This window comes from Salvelinus fontinalis, chromosome 3 (assembly GCF_029448725.1).
Source record: "Salvelinus fontinalis isolate EN_2023a chromosome 3, ASM2944872v1, whole genome shotgun sequence".
In the NCBI taxonomy this organism is placed as follows: Eukaryota; Metazoa; Chordata; class Actinopteri; order Salmoniformes; family Salmonidae; genus Salvelinus; species Salvelinus fontinalis.
This window is the reverse complement of record NC_074667.1, coordinates 17,055,360-17,075,355: the sequence shown is the minus strand read 5'-3', so window position 1 is coordinate 17,075,355 and position 19,996 is coordinate 17,055,360. Positions and strand designations below refer to the sequence as shown.

The 19,996-nt window shown below is 44.5% G+C and overlaps 1 protein-coding gene across 10 annotated transcripts in view; it reads right to left on the bottom strand.

Moving 5' to 3' along the window:
• Positions 1-19,996, bottom strand: part of chd6 (chromodomain helicase DNA binding protein 6) — a 119,395-nt gene that overhangs the window by 28,453 nt on the left and 70,946 nt on the right. For 5 of the 10 annotated variants that reach the window (XM_055907957.1, XM_055907947.1, XM_055907966.1 and 2 more), the window contains exons 22-35: positions 19,469-19,668; positions 18,877-19,039; positions 18,442-18,531; positions 18,228-18,331; positions 15,981-16,110; positions 15,630-15,708; positions 15,479-15,533; positions 14,824-15,133; positions 14,252-14,460; positions 10,746-12,743; positions 10,478-10,629; positions 1,192-1,410; positions 470-1,042; positions 2-190 (exon numbers count right to left, since the gene is read on the bottom strand). In XM_055907957.1, the coding sequence (XP_055763932.1) occupies positions 2-190; positions 470-1,042; positions 1,192-1,410; positions 10,478-10,629; positions 10,746-12,743; positions 14,252-14,460; positions 14,824-15,133; positions 15,479-15,533; positions 15,630-15,708; positions 15,981-16,110; positions 18,228-18,331; positions 18,442-18,531; positions 18,877-19,039; positions 19,469-19,668 (4,471 nt within the window). The remainder of the gene's footprint in view (position 1; positions 191-469; positions 1,043-1,191; positions 1,411-10,477; positions 10,630-10,745; positions 12,744-14,251; positions 14,461-14,823; positions 15,134-15,478; positions 15,534-15,629; positions 15,709-15,980; positions 16,111-18,227; positions 18,332-18,441; positions 18,532-18,876; positions 19,040-19,468; positions 19,669-19,996) is intronic. The other 5 variants (XM_055907936.1, XM_055907926.1, XM_055907909.1 and 2 more) reach the window with 5 other exon arrangements.

Sequence of the window (19,996 nt, the reverse complement as noted above, 5' to 3'; positions counted from 1 at the left end):
CCGGTGCAAAAGTGGGCAGTTCCATGTTGTAGTTAGGATTTTGCCGCAGCCATTCCATTAGGCCCTTGTTGGCAGCCTCTCTGTCGATGGCCACCACCTCTGGCTGGGTGGGTGTGGAGGGTCCCGGGGGGCACTCCGGTGGGGAGGAGGTGGACGACACCGCAGAATGGCTGATGACTTCTACCCTACCCTGTAGAGGAAAAAATGAGAGAACTCATAATCAGATGTCCTTGATTCACCACTCAAATCTAGTATGAAGCTCTAGTGGCACAACCTTGCATACCAATGCACATAAATTGCCTCCTCCAAGCACGAAACCACAAGAGTGAACTTTATTGTCCTTCCCCCTGGACTTGGTAGGGGGACAGGTCCACAGTAATTATCAAAACCAGGAGGGGTAGAAAACTAGTACCATTAAGCTGTCATTTTTGCTGTTCACAAAACCAAAAGCACTTCTGACTTTGCAAACCTGTTGTTCCGGGACGTGCATTCCTCTGCTCTTGACGAACCCAATGTCGACTGCCTCCACGTTTCTCCGTCTGCCTCTCCTTCGGCGCATGAAGGCATCGTCGCGCCTCAGGTTTCCGTTGACGATTTGGCCGGTGACAGGGTGGATGAGACCTGCCTGCAGGATCCCGGCCATGTCTACTCCCACCGAGCCCTGCATGGCACTCTGAATGACACTTTGCATGGCGCCCATGGCAGGCAGTTTGTGGGAACTAGGATGGACCTGGTGGTTCATGTGACCTACAGTGGCTGCCACTTCGCCCCCAATGCCCAGATCCCCGGCCTTGGAGAGGTCCATGGCCGCCTCCTGCCAGCCGTTGAGCAGCAGCGCCCCGCCTCTGTGCGGCACCGTTAGGGGAATCTTCTCCCCTGAGTGACACTGCTTACTGAGCACCACGCCCTCGTACTCAAACGACCGCCTACCCCGCTTTAGTTCGGGCAGATAGGGCGGCGCCACCAGCCTCTCCTGCAAGAGAGGCAAGGATGTCAACCTCCAGCCTCCTGGGCTGCATTCTCCGGCACCTCTTTGCTTGTACTGAACGGGATGGAAATGGAAGAAGAATATTAACGAATACTGACAATAGAAAGGTGAATATCTACAAAAACATAAAATAAGATTTTCCACAACAATGGTTATGAATTATGATGTGAGAAAGGGACAAAGCATGAACATGGGATAGTCACCTTGGGCAGGCGGGTAACAGAAGGGGCTGGGATGTTGAAGTTAAGGCTCTGGGATGGCTGAACCCTGGTTGAGATGAAGCCAGCCCTCTGGTGCACACTGTTGGGCACACAGGTGTTTGCCAGAGAGCTGGGAGAGTCATATTGCTGGCTGGACGAGGGCCACTTCCCCTTCAAGATGGCGTGACATATACTGTCCAGGCGGTTGATGATCACCCGGTCCTGCAAGGCAAAGTTGCACAAAAAAGCCCCATGTCTCATTCCCCTGGTTCCCAGTTAATGGCCCACACCCACACATTTGTGAACAGGGCACGACAGCCCCTCTTCTCCCTCTCTCAGGAGGCTGAAAATATTTGGCATGGCCTTTCAGATCCTCAAAAGGTTCTACAGCTGCACCATTGAGAGCATCTTGACTGGCTGCATCACCGCTTGTTAGGGAAACTGCAAGGCACCTGATCGCAAGTTGCTACAGAGGGTGGTGAGTACTGCCCACGGCAAGTGATACTGTTGCACCAAGTCTGGAACCAACAGGACCCTGAACTGCTTCTAGCCCCAAGCCAAAAGACTGCTAAATAGCTAATCGAATGGCTACCTGGACTACTTACATTAACCCTTTTTTGCAATAACTCTATGCACACACACCAGACTCCACCCACACACACACTCACACACACACTTTCACATATGCTGCTGCTACAGTCTATTATCTAGCCTGAAGCTAAGTTACTTTAACCCTACCAGCATGTACATCACAGGGTTTCCATTAGGAAAATGTGGTGCCAGATGTGACCGGGAAGATTTAATTTACCGTCCATTTGAGAAATGTTGCATACCCATATGCATTGAGTGCATAACCCATTAGGCATCTACCCATTGTGTTCAGATTGACAGAAATCACATTTAGATTATGGTAATGCATATTAACAGAACATGTAACTCATGTAATGAAGCAGTCAATAAAGCACAATTTTCAAACATTTGCCAAAACGCAATTTGCAGGAAAACACCATTCTAAACAGCGCACCTGGGAAAACACTATTCTAAACAGCGCAACTGATAGTGGTTCCATATGTGACAGAGATGAAAACTTAGAAAGAGGGGGAATCTAAAGATGCAACCACTAGGATGGGTTGCTATGACTAGGATTGTGCCTTTGGCTTCTGGACAACGCAAAAAAGGTTAATATGAAAACCAATAGAACAGGAACGAAATTGCATAGTGGCAGGTCCTATAGGGAAGTAAATAAAATACATTTGTGAAAATTATATAATTACTGCAGGCTATACATAAATAAAACAATTCCAAATACTTCAAAAGAAAGAATGACTTAGCCACAGAGGAATCGAGGATCATGACCTTCTTTTAAAAAATTGATATGGATTGTTTCAAATCACAAACTTGTAGGACTATGCCTATTTGGGAAGCCAGCAATTTGGGCAGCACACATGGCAATAGGCAGCCGGTTTCTGTAATGCCCCCCTAAAAAATACATGCCTTGTGGCCAAAGTGCCCATTGCGCACTCTCAAAGTGCCAATGGCTCTCTCAGATATCTCAATTCTTATTAGCAAATGCCCGTCACGTGATTGGGTCCTTCTCACAGGCGTAGCAGCTCTGAAGTAGTGAAGACAGACACGTCGGGGATGCAACAGTGCGTGTCCTTATCGAATACCCGAGGCGCTTATTGAAGATGTTAAAAGAATTGTGCACATATACTTTTCATCACCTAACAAGATGAGTAGGCCTAACGAACAGCAAAAGCACTATGTCAATCTACTATCCCCCATAGTACAAAAGTTGACCTATTCTATTGGTCAGCTTGTCCTTCTGTGCGAGAAATAAATATTCCAAACATACTCTGGGACAGTTGTGGAACACTATAGATCCCAAATTTATACAACCACTGTACATCGAAAAACCTTCTAAAAGCAATGAGGCTGTGGCAACAGATCAGAAAGTTTAGCTTAAAATGTTGATAAAACTATTAGGCTATTTCTTCACATTATAAGAGCAGCAATGCGCACACGGCAGAATAGCTACTGTTTTTTGGTTTTCAAATCAATTTAATCGGCTATTTTGGTTAATGGCCTTGGTTCCCTATTAGATGGCCTTGGTGCCCTGGCAGATAGGGCACCTCTTGAAGGCCAAATGGCCTTGACCCTAAAATCACGAAATTCCAAGCCGGTCAATAGGTCTAGCTGATTATTGAGTTGCGGCTTTCAGTGAAAAGCATCTAAAATATGCGTGAAGATAATGTATCTTGAGTATAATTTAAAATCTTGCCTTTTTGTGCTATGTTGCTCTGTCTGCATGCTACGTCTTGCTTGTCCTACAGTGTGTTGCTCTGCGTGTGCTCACTGCTCTCGTCTGTATTGTTATTCTAATTGTTTTTAATAACCTGCCCAGGGACTGCAGTTGAAAATAAGAAGTACCTAGAATAGAAGTACCTGGCCTGCTGCGTGAAAATGTAGGACAGTTTTTTTTTTCCCTTTGCGAATGATAATGCACAGAAAGTATTCACACCCTTTGACCTTTTCCCCATTTTCTTGTGTTACAGCCTGAATTTAAAATGGATTAAGATTGTGCTTACACGCACAATACCTCGTAATGTCAAAGTGTAATTATGTTTTTATATATTTTTTACGTTTTAAGTACTCAACCCCTTAGTCATGGCAAGCCTAAATAAGTTCAGAAGTAAAAATGTGCTTAACAAGTCACCTAATTAGTTGCATGGACTAACCCGGTGTGCAATAAGTGTTTGACATGATTTTTACATACAGGTAATTGTAAGGTCCATCATCCGAGCAGTGAATTTCAAACACAGATTCAACCACAAAGACCACTGCCTTGCAAAGAAGGGCACCTATTGCTAAATGGGTAAAAAATAAAATACAGATATTGAATATCCCTTTGAGCATCGTGAAGTTATTAATTACACTTTGGATGGTGTATAATACACCCAGTCACTACAAAAGATACAGTCGTCCTTCCTAACTCAGTTGCCAGAGAGGAAGGAAACCACTCAGGGATTTCACCATGAGGCCAATTGTTATTTTAAAACAGTTACAGAGTTTAATGGCTGTGATAGAGAAAACTGAGGATGTATCAACACCATTGTAGTTACGCCACAATACTAACCTAATCAACAGAGTGAAAAGGAAGCCTGTACAGAATACAAATATTCCAAAACATGCATCCTGTTCGCAACAAGGCACTAAAGTAATACTACAAAAAATATGGCAAAGATATTCACTTTATATTTAGGGGCAGCAGGTAGCCTAGTGGTTAGAGCATTGGGCCAGTAACCGAAAAGTTGTTAGATCGAATCCCCGAGCTGACAAGGTAAAAATCTGTCTTTCTGCCCCTGAACAAGATGTCCTGAATACAAAGTGTTATATTTAGAGCAAATAAAATACAACACATTACTGAGTACCACTCTCCATATTTTCAAGCCTAGTGGTGGGTTCATCATGTTATGGGTATATATTTTTACCTTTATTTAACTAGGCAAGTCAGTTGAGAACAAATTCTTATTTTACAATGACGGCCTACCCCACCAAATCCCCCACTAACCCGGACAACGCTGAGCCAATTGTGTGGCGCCCTATGGTACACTTGTAGTCATATACCCTATGGTATACTTGTAATCCTATGCCTATGGTATAATTGTATTGTAATCGTTAAGATATTTTTTAGGACAAAAAAGAGACCTGGTTTAGTCGGCTTTCCACCAAACACTGGGAGATTAATTCACCTTTCAGCAGGACAATCAAATCAAACTTTTCTACAGCACATTTCAGACATGAATGCAACGCAATGCGCTTCACGGGAAAAAAATGATAAAAAAACCTAGGAAATTAAAAATATTAACTACACAATCAACATAAGAGGAGAAAAACAAAAGAATAACAAAAACTGAAAGACAAAAAAAGCACCCTAAGGAAAAGCAAAGCTAAAAACCTGTTTTAAGATCTCTTATACAGTACCAGTGAAATGTTTGTACACTATTCATTCAAGGATTTTCTTTATTTTTCACTATTTTCTACATTGTAGAATAATAGTGAAGACATCAAAACTGTGAAATAACACAAATGGAATCATGTAGTAACCAAAAAAACTGTTTAACAAATCGAAATATATTTTATATTTGAGATTCTTCAAAGTAGCCACCCTTTGCCTTGATGACAGCTTTGCACACTCTTGGCATTCTCTCAACCAGCTTCATGTTAATGTCCACAATTTTGGAATGAGATGTTCGACGAGCAGGTGTTCACATACTTTTGGCCATGTAGTGTTTGTTCACTATGCATGACAAAAAATTTGACTGGTAAAATAGGTCCTAAACCAATTTAGAACTGGACCGGAGACCCACCTCTCCAGTCTGTCCAGAAGGACATCATGGTCAACAAAGTCAAATGCAGCACTTAAATCCAAGAGTACAAGGACAGAGAGCTGTTTGGCATATGTGTTGGCTCTAAGATTGTTTTCCACTTTCACTAAGGCTGTCTCTGAGCTGGGCACGAAAACCAGATTGGAATTTTTCAAATACAGTTGGCACTTAGAAAACATTTAGCTGTTTAAAATCCAATTGCTCCACAATTTTGCTTCAGAATGGAAGGTTGGAGATTGGCCGAAAATTGCTAAGATCTTAAGAATCTAGATAACTTTTCTTCAGAAGGAGATTCACCATAGCAGTTTTTAGTGCAGCGGGGAAAGTGAGTGATTAACAATAGCTTGCACTTCTTCAAATAAGACTGTTTTGAAGAAGGTGGTGGGGATAGGATCGAGAAGGCAGAAGGCTTAAGTTTGATATCACTTTCCTGCGCATGTCTGTGTCAACCAGGGAAAATAACCCTATAGTATCTTTGCATGGTAGGTTAGGGCACATATCAAACTTCTCAGTTCTTGCTTGACTGATACCCTGCCTAATGGTTGCAATCTTATTTCAGAAATATGCCGCAAAGGATAGGAAAGTTCACATAGGTTTGCGGGGGTAGGATTTATCAGGCCATCAATGGTCGATTAGAGCACTCAAATTATTTTCATTATTATTGATCAAGTTAGAAAAAGTAGCCCGTCTGGCATTTCTATTGCCAGAATATCATAATGGACCTACAACTTTGACTTTCTCTACTTCTGCTCTGCCTTTCTGCAATTTCTCTTTAACTGATTTGTTTCTTCACTCATTGAAGGTACTCTCCATATGGTTGTGGTCTTTTTCAACATTACTGGAGCTATGGCATCAATGGTTGCCCTTAATTTGGCATTACATTTATCAACCAAATAATCACAAGAGGAATGCAGAATATGTGATGGTGTATTGTTCATACACTCAAAATCTGTAGCAACTTCAGTAGATAAGATAGCGTTTCTTAATAATACATTCAGTATTACCCTGTGCTAACAAGGTAGTAAAAAATACACAGTGGTGTTCAGATAAAGGATACAGTGCATTCGGAAAGTATTCAGACCTCTTGACTTTTTCCACATTTTGTTACATTACAGCCACACACACACACACACACATATATACACATACATTATATATATTATATATATATATATTATATATATTATATATATATATTATATATATACACAGTATATCACAAAAGTGAGTACACCCCTCACACTTTTGTAAATATTTGAGTATATCTTTTCATGTGACAACACTGAAGAAATGACACTTTGCTACAATGTAAAGTAGTGAGTGTACAGCTTGTATAACAGTGTAAATTTGCTATCCCCTCAAAATAACTCAACACACAGCCATTAATGTCTAAACCACTGCCAACAAAAGTGAGTACACCCCTAAGTGAAAATGTCCAAATTGGGCCCAAAGTGTCAATATTTTGTGTGGCCACCATCATACGCCGTACACTGCATCAAATTGGTCTGCATGGCTGTCGTCCCAGAAGGAAGCCTCTTCTAAAGATGATGCACAAGAAAGCCCGCAAACAGTTTGCTGAAGACAAGCAGACTAAGGACATGGATTACTGCAACCATGTCCTGTGTCCTGATGGTGTCAAGCGTGTGTGGCGGCAACCAGGTGAGGAGTACAAAGACAAGTGTGTCTTGCCTACAGTCAAGCATGGTGGTGGGAGTGTCATGGTCTGGGGCTGCATGAGTGCTGCCGGCACTGGGGAGCTACAGTTCATTGAGGGGAACCATGAATGCCAACATGTACTGTGACATACTGAAGCAGAGCATGATCCCCTCTCTTCGGAGACTGGGCCGAAGAGAGGGGATCTTAACATTTGTCCATTGGATTGGGACAAATCAACGCCGTCGACTCATTGACAGCTTTGCTATAGGAGGCATTTATAATGGAGATTTGCCTGGGCAAGGTCGGTGTACTTAGAAAGCAGGTTATCCTTTTCTCGCAGCTGAGCGAGCAGCCGTAAGATTTCTTGCATTTAGGGCAGACAAATCCCTGTCTACTTTTCAGTTCCACCTTATCTTGCGATTAAGTGGAAATCATTTCACACCTAAAGCATTTGTGCCCAGCTGTGGATAAAAACACAGGTGAGCTTGCGCTGCTAGCATAGGCCTGCTCTGTTTTCATGACGGGTAGCAGCTAACTGGTACTTAACAGGAATCCGGAACAAACTTACGATCCCAACCGTAAAGGCAAACTGCATTGCGGAATCCGTAGCAATTAAAACTTGAGCTATGATTCAAAATGATTCAACCCTTAACAGTCCAAGCCCTGTTCTAAGTCAGGGGAGGTTCTACAAATCTATATGGAATTGTTTTAAGAAGGTCATTCCAAGGATAATTTTGCCATTTGAAGTGCGACATCGGCGGATTGAGACACATCCAATGCAAAAAAAACATCTCTCACTTAAACAGATTTTTATGGGGATTTTTTTATTCTACTAATAAGATTTCTGCGGGTGCGCGAACATCGACTCTAGGGGGTAAATCAAAACAATTTCATAGAAACAACAAACTGAGTCTAGACAGTACACTCTTCTGTTGCGCGCTTGGATGACGTATGTTGTGTGAAGTTGCTTACAGTGAATGTTTCTGAGTGGCTTACAGTTACAGTTCTGACTTAAACCTACTTGAAAATCTATGGCAAGACCTGAAAATTTTGTCTAGCAATGATCAACAACCAATTTGACACAGCTTAAAGATATTTTTATATTTTATTTATTACCCCTTTTTCTCCCCAATTTTGTGATATCCATTTGGTAGTTACAGTTTTGTTCCATCGCTGCGACTCCCGAACGGACTCGGGAGATGCGAAGGACGAGAGTCTTGCATCCCCCGAAACATGACCTCGCCAAGCCACACTGCTTCTTGACACACTGCTCGCTTAACCCGGAAGCCTGCTGCACCAATGTGTCGGAGGAAATACCGTACACCTGGCGACCCTAGTCAGCATGCATCCGCCACAAGGAGTCGTTAGAGCGCGATGGCACAAGGACATCCCAGCCGGCCAGTTTGCAATACATTTGCTCCCAATACTAAAAGCATGTTTTCACTTTGTTATTATGCGGTATTGTGCGTATTAAATCCTTATTTAATTCAGGCTGTAAAAACAAAATGTGGAATAAATCAAGGAGTATGAATACTTTCTGAAGGCACTGTATTAAAACTCTAGTTCCTCACAGTAAGGTATTTGAAAAATCTTTCCAACAATCTCCCCCTCGATAATCACCAATCCTTGGTATGAAAGAGCAATGGAAGTTATAAGCCTACTGCTACATTGGCCTAAAAGCTATGAGTTCAATGCGCTCAATGGATCACGGTGTATCAATGTATCCATATGGCTGGTGATCTCGCATTAGTTGACTTTACACTGTTATATCATTTTAATTCAGATTTTTATTATTAACCACGTGACAATGATTTTGAGAAACAAAAACATTATTATGGAAATGAAAATGTTAAACGAAAATGTGCATATGACAATCATAACTGGCACGCAAAACGGCAGAAATGGTAGGATAAATTGTAAGCTTCCCCAAAATTGAAACTCACGTGCCGCCTATGAAGCCTTTAAAGCAATTGCCATCAGGTTTCAAACAAATAAGTATTTTTTCAAAATGCATACTGCCTCCAGGTCACATTGTAAAGTGGTGGGTGACGTGCTGATAGCCTGTTGCCTGCACTTGAATGGTAAATGGGAAACGTGCTCCAATTACCAGTTGAGAAATAAAAGTAGCAGCTCTTTTTAATTGTGCACCAAAACTGTTTTTAACACGCAATTGCATTTACAAATGTTTGAGCAAATGAATGGACTTATAAAAACACACGTTTTACTCGTGGAGCAACCAGCTTGAGGAACTGCAGGAGAAATCCCGCTCAAAATAGGATCTGTATGCTGTGCGCGTGTGATAGCTGTGTTGAATAAATAAGATACGACTACTGGTAAATAAGATGATGACTAATGAAAATGCACACAGATCAATTTAATTCTACAAAATTGACTAGCCTTTCCATCAATTAATAAAAAGCATTATTTTGCAATGGAATTTTTTTGCGGGGCCTGCAACAGTTTTATTGTATTGGCTTTTCATTTATAAATTTTTTGGCCAAAAGCCGCAAATGGCTGGCTAACGGAAACCCTGGTACTTTCCTACCTCAATTAACTCGTACCCCTGAACATCGACCTGGTACTCCCTGTATATAGCCATGTTATTTTTATTTATTTTTTTACCTTTATTTAACTAGGCAATTCAGTTAAGAACAAATTCTTATTTACAATGACGGCCTACCTCGGCCAAACCCTAACCTGGACGACGCTGGGCCAATTGTGCGCCGCCCTACGGGACTCCCAATCACGGCCGGTTGTGATACAGCCTGGAATCGAACCAGGGTCTGTAGTACTGAGATGCAGTGCCTTAGACCGCTGTGCCACTCACCACTATTGTTATTCACTGTGTATTTATTCCTTGTGTCACGATTTCAATTTCTTTTTATTAAAAAAAATCTTTATATTGTTGGAAAAGGACCCGTAAGTAAGCATTTCACTGTCAGTTTAAACCTGCTGTTTACAAAGCATGTGACAAATAAAATTTGATTGATTTGATGGCCTAGCTGTCAAAATTGACGACATATCGTGAAAATGTATGATTAAGAAAATCTGCTTTTTTGGTTAGGGTTTAGCATGAGGTTAAGACTATGGTTAAGCTTAGGATTAGTTAGAAAATCAATATATATATTTTTTTACTTCTTGCTTTGCAGCTAACGGTAAACCCGATAGTGACAACGAATTGCCTTGGCAAACATGAAACAAACTGCTTTCGAAGTGGTTTGCGGGTCAACTCCCTGGGACTATACCTTTGGCCACTCAGAGAAGGAGTAGAGGGCTTTCTCCTGCAGCAGTTGGGCGATGGTAGGCTCCCTCGCATCCTGCAGACTGTCAGGCATCTCACACATGGACATGGGGGCTGCAAACCGTGCCACCTCTACATAGCTGTCCACCACGGAGGCTGTGGAGTGGTTAGTACATAACACAAGATCTCAACTACAGGGCATCCGGAGAAGGTGCGTGGAAAGGTCATTTTCAATGCTACATGTTTAAAGACTGCTAAAAAACTACCGTTACCTGGAGTTTTTCCCCTTTTTTGGGGCCTCTCCTCGATCTCGTCCTTCACTTCCAGCAGCCCCTTTGTCTGCTCCAGTTTGGGCGTGAGGACAGTGCTGTCAGGCTCCAGGATGTCCGACTTGCTCTCAGAGCTCTCTGGGTCTAGAGGGAACTCCAGTTTGATCTGTAGCTCAGGCTGGGATGTGGGGACTGAGGGGGACGAGGGCAGAGAGTCTGTTGCGTCAACAGTGGGTAGTGTGTGTTCGCTGAAAGTGCTCTCTGCTTCGGCAGGCCCCTCGGAGGCCCCTTCTGGTTCTACGTCGTAATGCTCCTCCAATGGCCCTGCGAATGGTTGTTCTGGTGCTGGGTCTTTACAAGAGTCTTCCAGAGGCCCCTCCACTGGTTCCTCCTCCTGGGGATCCATGGGTGACATCTCCAAGGGTTCTTCAAACTGCCCCTCTAGAAGCCCCTCCTCCCCTGGCTCTAAGGCCATGTCCCTTTCTAAAGTCTCTTCCCTTGGCCCCTCTAGAGCAGCCTCAAATGACTCTACTGGAGATCCCATTCCCGTCCCATCGCAGGCACCCTCGAAGGGCTCCTCTTGGTGAGAGTCCTCGCATGATATACCTGAGGCTTCCAGGCCCTGCTCCGGCCCCACCAGATACAGACTGTTCACAGACATCTCTTTGTCAAACTCAAAGGCCACATCATCCTCTGCCTCTCTCTCCTTGGAGCTGGGCATGTGGGCGACGGCGTCCGAGTTGCTCAGCTTCTCCTCTGGCTCCTCGGCATCACCCTGGTGGTGGGGGTACAAGGTCATATGGGACAGTGACAGGGGCGGAGGGGGGATGTAGGGTGAAGGGCAGCTTGCAGAGAGGTCGGTGTGCTCCTGAGCAGGCTCCTCCTCGCTCACGCCGATGTCCTTGAACAGCATAAAACTGGAGGGTAGCGGCTCCCCTGGGTCGCTCCGGGAGGGGGGGATACCCAGGCAGTCATCAAGCACTCCCCCTGCTCTGTCCTCCCTTCCCCCATCTCCCGGCTGCTCTTCGGGGTCCAGGAACTCCGTCTCAAGGGCGGGCGCCCCCAGGATAGGGTCAGCGTCGTTGAAAATGTCTGCGGCGCCGGCGTGGTCCGTGCTCTCCCAGGGCGCCTGCAGCTCCTGGTCCAGCTCCAGCAAGGGCGCCATGAGGCCCGTCTCCTCAGAGGAGCCCTGCTCCCCCACCAACACATCGCTGCGCAGCTTGCCCGAGATGATAGGGTCCATCTCGGCCGACTGCTCGCCATTCAGCTCCCCCTGCACACCATACGAGTTGAGCATGCTCTGGCCACCCTGCGCTGAGTTGAAGGGGAACCCGTTGAAGGCCTCCTTGGCAGACTTGCAATGGAGGGAATCTGAGGCCAGGCCCTCTTGCTGCAGTGAGGCCAACTCCAAGGACTCATCCAGAGGGGGGCAGTCCAGGAAGCTCTCCCTGGGCCCAGACACCATACCTAGGCTGCCCCCGGGATCCGTGCCCACTATCTCTGGCGGGTGACCATGGACGTGGATGTGTGGGTGAGAATGGGCATGGATCGACGAGGAGGAGGAGGCTGGGTGGTGGTACTCCTGCGGCTGGGGAGAGTGGCATTGGCCGAGGCCCGTCTCATACAGGCAGCAGGGGTGGTGGTGGGGTGAGGGGGTCATGCCTGCGTGGTGCACCCCAGGATGGTAGCCCTTGTGATTCTCCTTCTGGACGTAGTTGCGGTGGGCCTCCAGGAAGGAGAGTTGCGGGTCGTTGAGGATGTAGTAGTCGGTGCGGCTAAGGCCGTGGCGGGCTGCCCCAATCAGGAGGTCGCGGTCGTGTTTGCCACACTCCCACCACACGGGCAGGTAAAGGCTGGGCCGACACAGTTGCAGCCTTGGGCCCAGCAGTAGGTGGCGCAGCACCTGCTCTCTGACCTTGCGCAGCAGTTCGATGCGGTAGAGAGTGCGTGCTGCTCGCTCCTCCGTGATGGGCTCTACAAACAGATTGTGGTCCAGAGGCCCTGACAGACAGATGGAGAGGGCTTACTTTAATATAATTGTATCATTCAAATCACGCCATTGCAATGTCACTACTATTGTAAAAATAATACTGTCATAAATCTACTAACCTCCACCTATCTTCCCCATGCTTTCGAAAGCACTGCTAAAATACGCAAACAAATCTATAAAGTGAAGCATCCTTTTAACACAACTTCCTTTGGCAGAGACTTTGGTTAATTTAAGGATATAACCCTTTTTAAAAATGTTCGAATAAAATGACATGCCCAAATCTAACTGTTCTAAGGATATGCATATTCTTGATACCATTTGAAAGGAAACACGTTGATGTTTGTGGAAATGTGAAATTAAATGTTGGAGCATATAACACATTAGATCTGGTCAAAGATAATACAAAGAAAAAAACATGCAGGTTTTTTTGTACCATCATCTTTGAAATGCAAGAGAAAGGCCATCATGTATTAATTCCAGCCCAGGTGCAATGTTTGTCCACTAGATGGCAGCAGTGTATGTGCAAAGTTTTAGACTCATCAACTGAACCATTGCATATCTGTTGAAAATGTTGTATCAAGACTGCCCAAATGTGCTTCACTGGCTTATTAATATGTTTTCAAGTTCATAATTGTGCAATCTCCTCAAACAATAGCATGGTATTCTTTCACTGTAATAGCTACTGTAAATTGGACAGTGCAGTTGGAATAACAAGAATTTAAGCTTTCTGCCCATATGCTATGTCCTGGGAAATGTTCATGTTACTTACAACCTCATGCTAATCACATTAGCCTACATTAGCTTAACTGTCCCGTGGGGGGCAGGGGGGGGGGGGGGGGTGATGATCCTGTAGAGGTTAAAGGTTGAGTAAGATGTTGTAGAAGCTTGCTGGATGCATTACTAAGCACCAACAGCTGCAAATACCAATAAAACAACATCATGTTAATTATTTCCTTGCTTTGTCTAACTACACTATTTTGAATGTAGAAAATATGTTTTGTGGTTCCAAGTGGATCATCTATTTAGTTTCATAGCACAAAAGTATTCTAGAAAGTTTATCACATTGGCTTTTGACACGGTTGGCGCAGCTCTGCCTGGGCAAGTGCAGTGTGGTTTTCTTGCAACATGTGCCTCAAAAGGGAGGCAACATCAGCATAGCTACAAATTCCCATGTTTCCATGCTAGATTCTGACCAAACAATTAGTGCGACAGGTAAAATGCCTTAAGAAAAAAAGAAGATTTCAACAAATAGAAAGATGAATCTAACAAAATAACTACATTATGACATTCCCTAGGGTTAAAAAATTCTGTTTTGATGATTACTGATTTCCTGCATATTCCTTGATTTTTGGAAAACCTGGGGATTTTGGGAAAGCTACTGGTATTTTGCAACCCTAGCATTCACTAATCATAAACTATTTACATATTATAGAAATGTGGGTACATTCGTTGATGAAATTCCTACTTATTGCACCTTTAAGGGCAAGCTCTCTTGCTCTGCCTCCTGTGGAGTAGTTACCTTCGTCCTTCCTGGGGGGCAATCTGCAGGCGGTGCGGCACATGGACACAAAGCTGCTGAAGTATCTCTCCAGGCTCTCGTCCGTTTTCCTTTCCAGCCGGGCGAAGGAGCGGAACTGACTCCAGTCAAAGGTTTTCTTCTCCGGGTCATACACCACGCCGAACGACGACACGGTGCGGTAGAAATCTGCTTGCTCACGCCGTGTCCACCTGCTCATAAAAACACAGGCCTACCATAAGCCTTTTATAAAGGGGACATGCACTGACCATGTGACTGCCCAAGGCATCAGCTATGGGTATCTCAGCCAAAAGCAATTCCGACTTCATTTTTATATTATGTCTGACATAAAAAGTCCAATTTCATCCCCTTGCCTAGCAGGTGTTGACAGATCTTGAAGGATATGCTATGTGAAAGTTAGTTTATAGGAATGCTAGCTGGAGACATCATAGTATTGCTAAGATATACCCAGGCCTTACAGATCAGTGAACATAGAGGGGGGGTAAGGGGCAAAGAACCGAAAGGGAACGGGACCGAGGCAGCACATAATGTAGGGGATCAATGACATCACCCACCTTTGCTCTGACATCATCACCCACCTTCTCTGCCACTCCAGGAAGAGAGGGTCAGGTTTGGCAGCTGTTGCCGTGCAGTGCCTAAGCTCCTCCCCCAGTTGCCAGGACATCGGTCCCGGGCTTGCCCCTGGCAGCAAGAAGTCATGACGCAGGGGCTCGCGCCGCATGAAGCGCTGGTAAGCTGTGATGAGGCGACGCAGCCTGGCAGTAAGATTAGGGCCGGCGGGCCACAGAGGGCGACCCTTCAGCTCCATGCCCTCCTGGCCAAACTCTTCCTGGCCAAAGCCCTCCTGGACCCTGTGTCCTGTGTCTGGAAAGTAACAGAATCAGATCAAAGCTTTGTTCACATATATTTACATGCATTATATAGTAACTTTTATAGCCATTTTTGAGATGGGAAAACTCGTTTTTTATGAAGTTAAACATTTGCTTTTTATGACTGAATGTTAGGTGAAATAAAACTACGTTTTGACAAAATTACACTTCCCCTGAAGGCAATCTATTTGTAGATTAACCCACGTGACACCGGTAGAAAATTATTGAGGCGGAACTTGGAGTTGGTAAAACCCCCATATTCTATATGCATTCACAGATTCTCCAGTTTGTAAGACATTTTATTCAAAAAGACAAGTTCAAAAGGTAGCTGAACACTTACCTTGAACAACAATGTCATGCTTGTCCATTGCATCATTGCTGGAGCTGGTTTCATCCTTTTGAAGCAAAAATACATGATAACTTCACAACTCAACCTTTTCAGATACTGAATCCTTAAGTTTCATTTAGCTGAGTCACTCGAGAGTCCGTACCTTATTATCAACCCTTTCCACTCCTCCCTCCTCTTGCTTGCTTTCAGGATCGTCTTTCACGTCATCACTTTTGCAATTACTAAAAAGAACCAACAATTAAGATAAAGACCACAGAATTATATCACTTACTCCATCACCAGAGTCAGCTTGACCACGCAGGATTTATTGATGTATTTAGGGGAACTAGATTTGAGGTATTGCTGATACATTACATTTTGAGGCATGCAGACATTGGTTGACATTCACATTCGTACACAGCACCTGAGATTTGGTACTGCGTATGTTCATATTACTGTATGCCATCCTACAAATAAGACTTGTGCCCTACAGTAAGGCGGAGGTGGTTCTTGCCTGTCAGTGAGGTCAGCCATCACCTCTCCTCCACTCTGCTCGGCTGAGAGCGCTGTGACATCAGGCATGCCCACCCGCTCCAAGAAGCACAGCTCTGGGTCGGCCCGCATGGCGTTGTACCGCTCGTACCCTGAGGAGACACCAGGTGCCAGGGTTACTGAGCGCCGATGGTAATGACGGCAGCGGCTTTAGACTTAAATCTACTATTAATGTAAAATGTATAATCAATTTATCAACGACTAGTAACTGTGATATGTGGTAGGCTACGTCACATATGTGCACCACATCATTACTCTTGCTCTGCTGTGTGTGCATTTTGCTAGCTGTCACTCAAATGGCGAGGGGCTGAAGATTATTGGCTAGAACTCCAATTGCTAGGGGGCTGGCCCAATTTGGGAAAAGCACAGCTTCCAGAAAAACAGTCACTGTCAAACTAGGGATTTCATGGCTAACTAAGGTAAGAAAGTAATTCTGATCATAGATTATGCATGTACAAATTACACATTGACACACAGCCCAAAGTGGGAGGTTTAAAAAATACTTAATGGTCCCCAAAGTTCCGGAGCATGTCTTTAAAAGCGGACTCTAATCCACTGATCATCACGACCTTGATTCGTTAAATAAGATGTTTTAGTGCTGTCTTCGAATAAAAAAGCTTGCACACCCTGAAATTCTCTAGTACCAAGGTTGATGTATGATCTTCTGAAATGGCTAAACCATGACTTCAATATACTGGAACATGAAATACACCAACCCAAAATATATACGCAACATGTAAAGTGTTGGTCCCATGTTTCATGAGCTGAAATAAAAGATCCCGTTTATGTTCCATATGCACAAAAAGCTTAAGCTTGTGCACAAATGCGTTTACTTCCATGTTAGTGAGCATTTCTCCTTGCCAAGATAATCCATCCACCTGACAGGTACGACATATCAAGAAGCTCATTAAACAGCATAATCATTACATAGGTGTACCTTGGGGACAATAAAAGGCCACTCTAAAATGTGCAGTTTTGTAACACAACACAATGCCACAGATGTCGTACGTTTTGAGGGAGCGTGCAATTGGCATGCTGACTGCAGGAGTGTCCATCAGAGCTGTTGCCAGAGAATGAAATGTTAAATTCTACCACAACGTCGTTTTAGAGATTTTGGCAGTACGTCCAACCAGCATCACAACCACAGACCACGCCAGCCCAGGACCTCCACATCCAGCTTCTTCACTAGCGGGATCGTCTGAGACCAGCCACCTGGACAGCTGATGAAACTGTGGGTTTGCACAACTGAAGAATTTCTACACACTGTCAAAACCGTATCAGGGAAGTTCATCTGTGATCGTCGTCCTCACCAGGGTCTTGACCTGACTGCAGTTCAGCGTTGTAACTGATTTCAGTGGGCAAAAGCTCACTGGCCACTGGCAAGCTGGAGAAGTGTGCTCTTCACGAATGAATCCCGGTATCAACTGTATCGGGCAGATGGCAGACAGCGTGCGGTTTTCTGATGTCAACGTTGTGAACAGAGCCCCATGGTGCTCTGTGGTGGGGTTATGGTATAGGCAGGTATGGGCAGGCAAAAGCCACAACTGCATTTTATTGATTGCAATTTGAATTTAGCAATACCTGACGAAATCCTGAGGCCCATTATCATGCCATTCATCCGCCACCATCACCTCGTGTCAGCATGACAATGCACAGCCCCACGTTGCAAGGATCTGTACACAATTCCTGGAAGCTGAAAATGTCCCAGTTTTTCCATGGCCTGCATAACCACCAGACATGTCACCCACTGAGCATGTTTTGGATGCTGTCTGGATCGACGTGTACGACAGCGTGTTCCAGTTCCCGGCAATATCCAACAACTTCGCACAGACATTGAAGAAGAGTTGGACAACATTCCACAGGCCACAATCAACCGCCTGAACAACTCTATGCGAAGGAGATGTGTCGCGCTGCATGAGGCAAATGGTGGTCACACCAGATACTGACTGGTTTTCTGATTCACTTTTTTTTTTTTTTAAGGTAGCTGTGACCAACAGATGCATATCTTTATTCACAGTCGTGAAATCCATAGATTAGGGCCTAATGAATTTATTTCAATTGTCTTATTTCTTTATGAACTGTAACTCAGTAAAATCTTGGAAATTGTTACATGTTGCATTTATATTTTTGTTCAATGTACATAAAATTGGATTGTATAGTAAGAGCCATGAGGGTCTGACAAACAGGAGACCCTAGACTAGAGGATTACCATGTTTGTGTACCCCTATGAGAAGAGACTTATCTGCCTCTGCATCCCACCAGCCTGCTGGGATCTCGATGTAGTCGATGTCAGGCAGTGCCACCTCCAGTTTACTGCACAGATCACACACAAACACAAATCAGCCATTAACTTCAGTCTGGTTTCCCGGACCTAGATAAGTAGGTGGTATGATTAATGGGTGCCCTCGTGGTGCACTTTGTACCTGGCAGGAATACCCTCCAGGAACTGGGCAGCAGCCTCTCCCAGGACCTCCACCTTCAGGTAGTACAGCATCCTCACCCTCAGAAGTACCCTTGGCACAACAAGGCACATAACACAACACATGGACCAGTCATCAGTCTCTTTTTTGATAAACACCAAACCACTTAGGGCCAGCGGAGTTGCTAAGCGTTTTCCCCTGTTTTTAGGAAGACATAAAACAAACAAAACTAAAACATGAAACTGTCTTCATTTGTAATGAAAAGCTACAAAAGCTTAGTAAATCTAGCCGTTTACTCCCCAGGCTTCAGCACCTAAAATCATAATAAAATTTAAAAAACTAGACTATGTAGGTTTTGTAAGCTTTAGGAATCCCATTCCTCATAGAGGAGAACATGACTGTTCACCAACAGCTGAAAGTGAGGAAAGGGGGACTCACTTGTTGCAGTGCTGTTTGAGGTGTTTCTTGTAGCTGTCGTCATGCAGCACCACCTCTGGGTTGCAGTTGACCAGCCAGTCTGCATGCTTCATCTCGGGCACACTCAGCTGGTTCTTTAATTTCTTACCCTTGCGTCCCCTGGGCACTGGGGCCGACAGACCTGCTTGTGGAAAGGTTGGATTTAAACGATACCAAGTAATCACCTTACTGCACAACAGTCCAAATTAAAGCACAGACTTTGGGATCAGAGTTGGAGCTATGGCTACAGTCATTTAGAGACAATAGGAAACCATCGGACAAGGGTGAGGATAGCTCTTTTTTTTATGCTAAGGGAAGACGGAGTAGATACAAGATGTAGTACAAGATACTGAGTGTGGATTCAAACCCCCATCGTAGGGTGCCATGCATGGTCTGGAGTCAGCTTTCTAGACCATTATGCCAAACTCTGGCACTACGAGTTGCTTTTCAGAGCTTGATTATTCATTTGAGTGTTGTCAACAAAACTAGCCATATTGCCTGTCCTCTTTCCCCCACTCCAAATCTGAATGAGTGAATGGCAGCTTGTATCAGGGGATGTTAGTGAGTCTCTCACCAGAGTGGTTCTGCAAGTCCTGTTTATGGCCATCCTTGGCGGGTGTGATGAGGTCCCAGATAAAGCTCTTGATCTTGTCATCGCCCTTGTAGTGGCGCACGCAGTAGACCAGCAGCGACCGGCACAGCACCTCAATGTCGCATTCGGCCAGTTGCCACTTGAAGCGCCCGTGGGTCAGGATGTCCTTCCAGCGACCCCAGCTGTGCGAGCACACGCAGAGAGATGAAGCGGGTGGCATGAGGACAGATACACCACACTAGTGTCAGAGTCAGTACCTAAATACAATACCTAAATACTGTACTCTAATGTAGCCTACTGCAGTGATTCCCAAACCTCTCCTCAAGTACCCCCAGCGAGTGCTATATATTTGATGTATTCCACAACTAATTTGTCAATTAATCACCAAGCCCTTCATTAGTTGACAAATTGAATCAGGTGTGCTAGCACCGGAATACATGAAATAAATGTTACTTTTGGGGGTTACTTGAGATGTTTGGGAAACACTGGTGCAATGTAACTCTGCAGTAA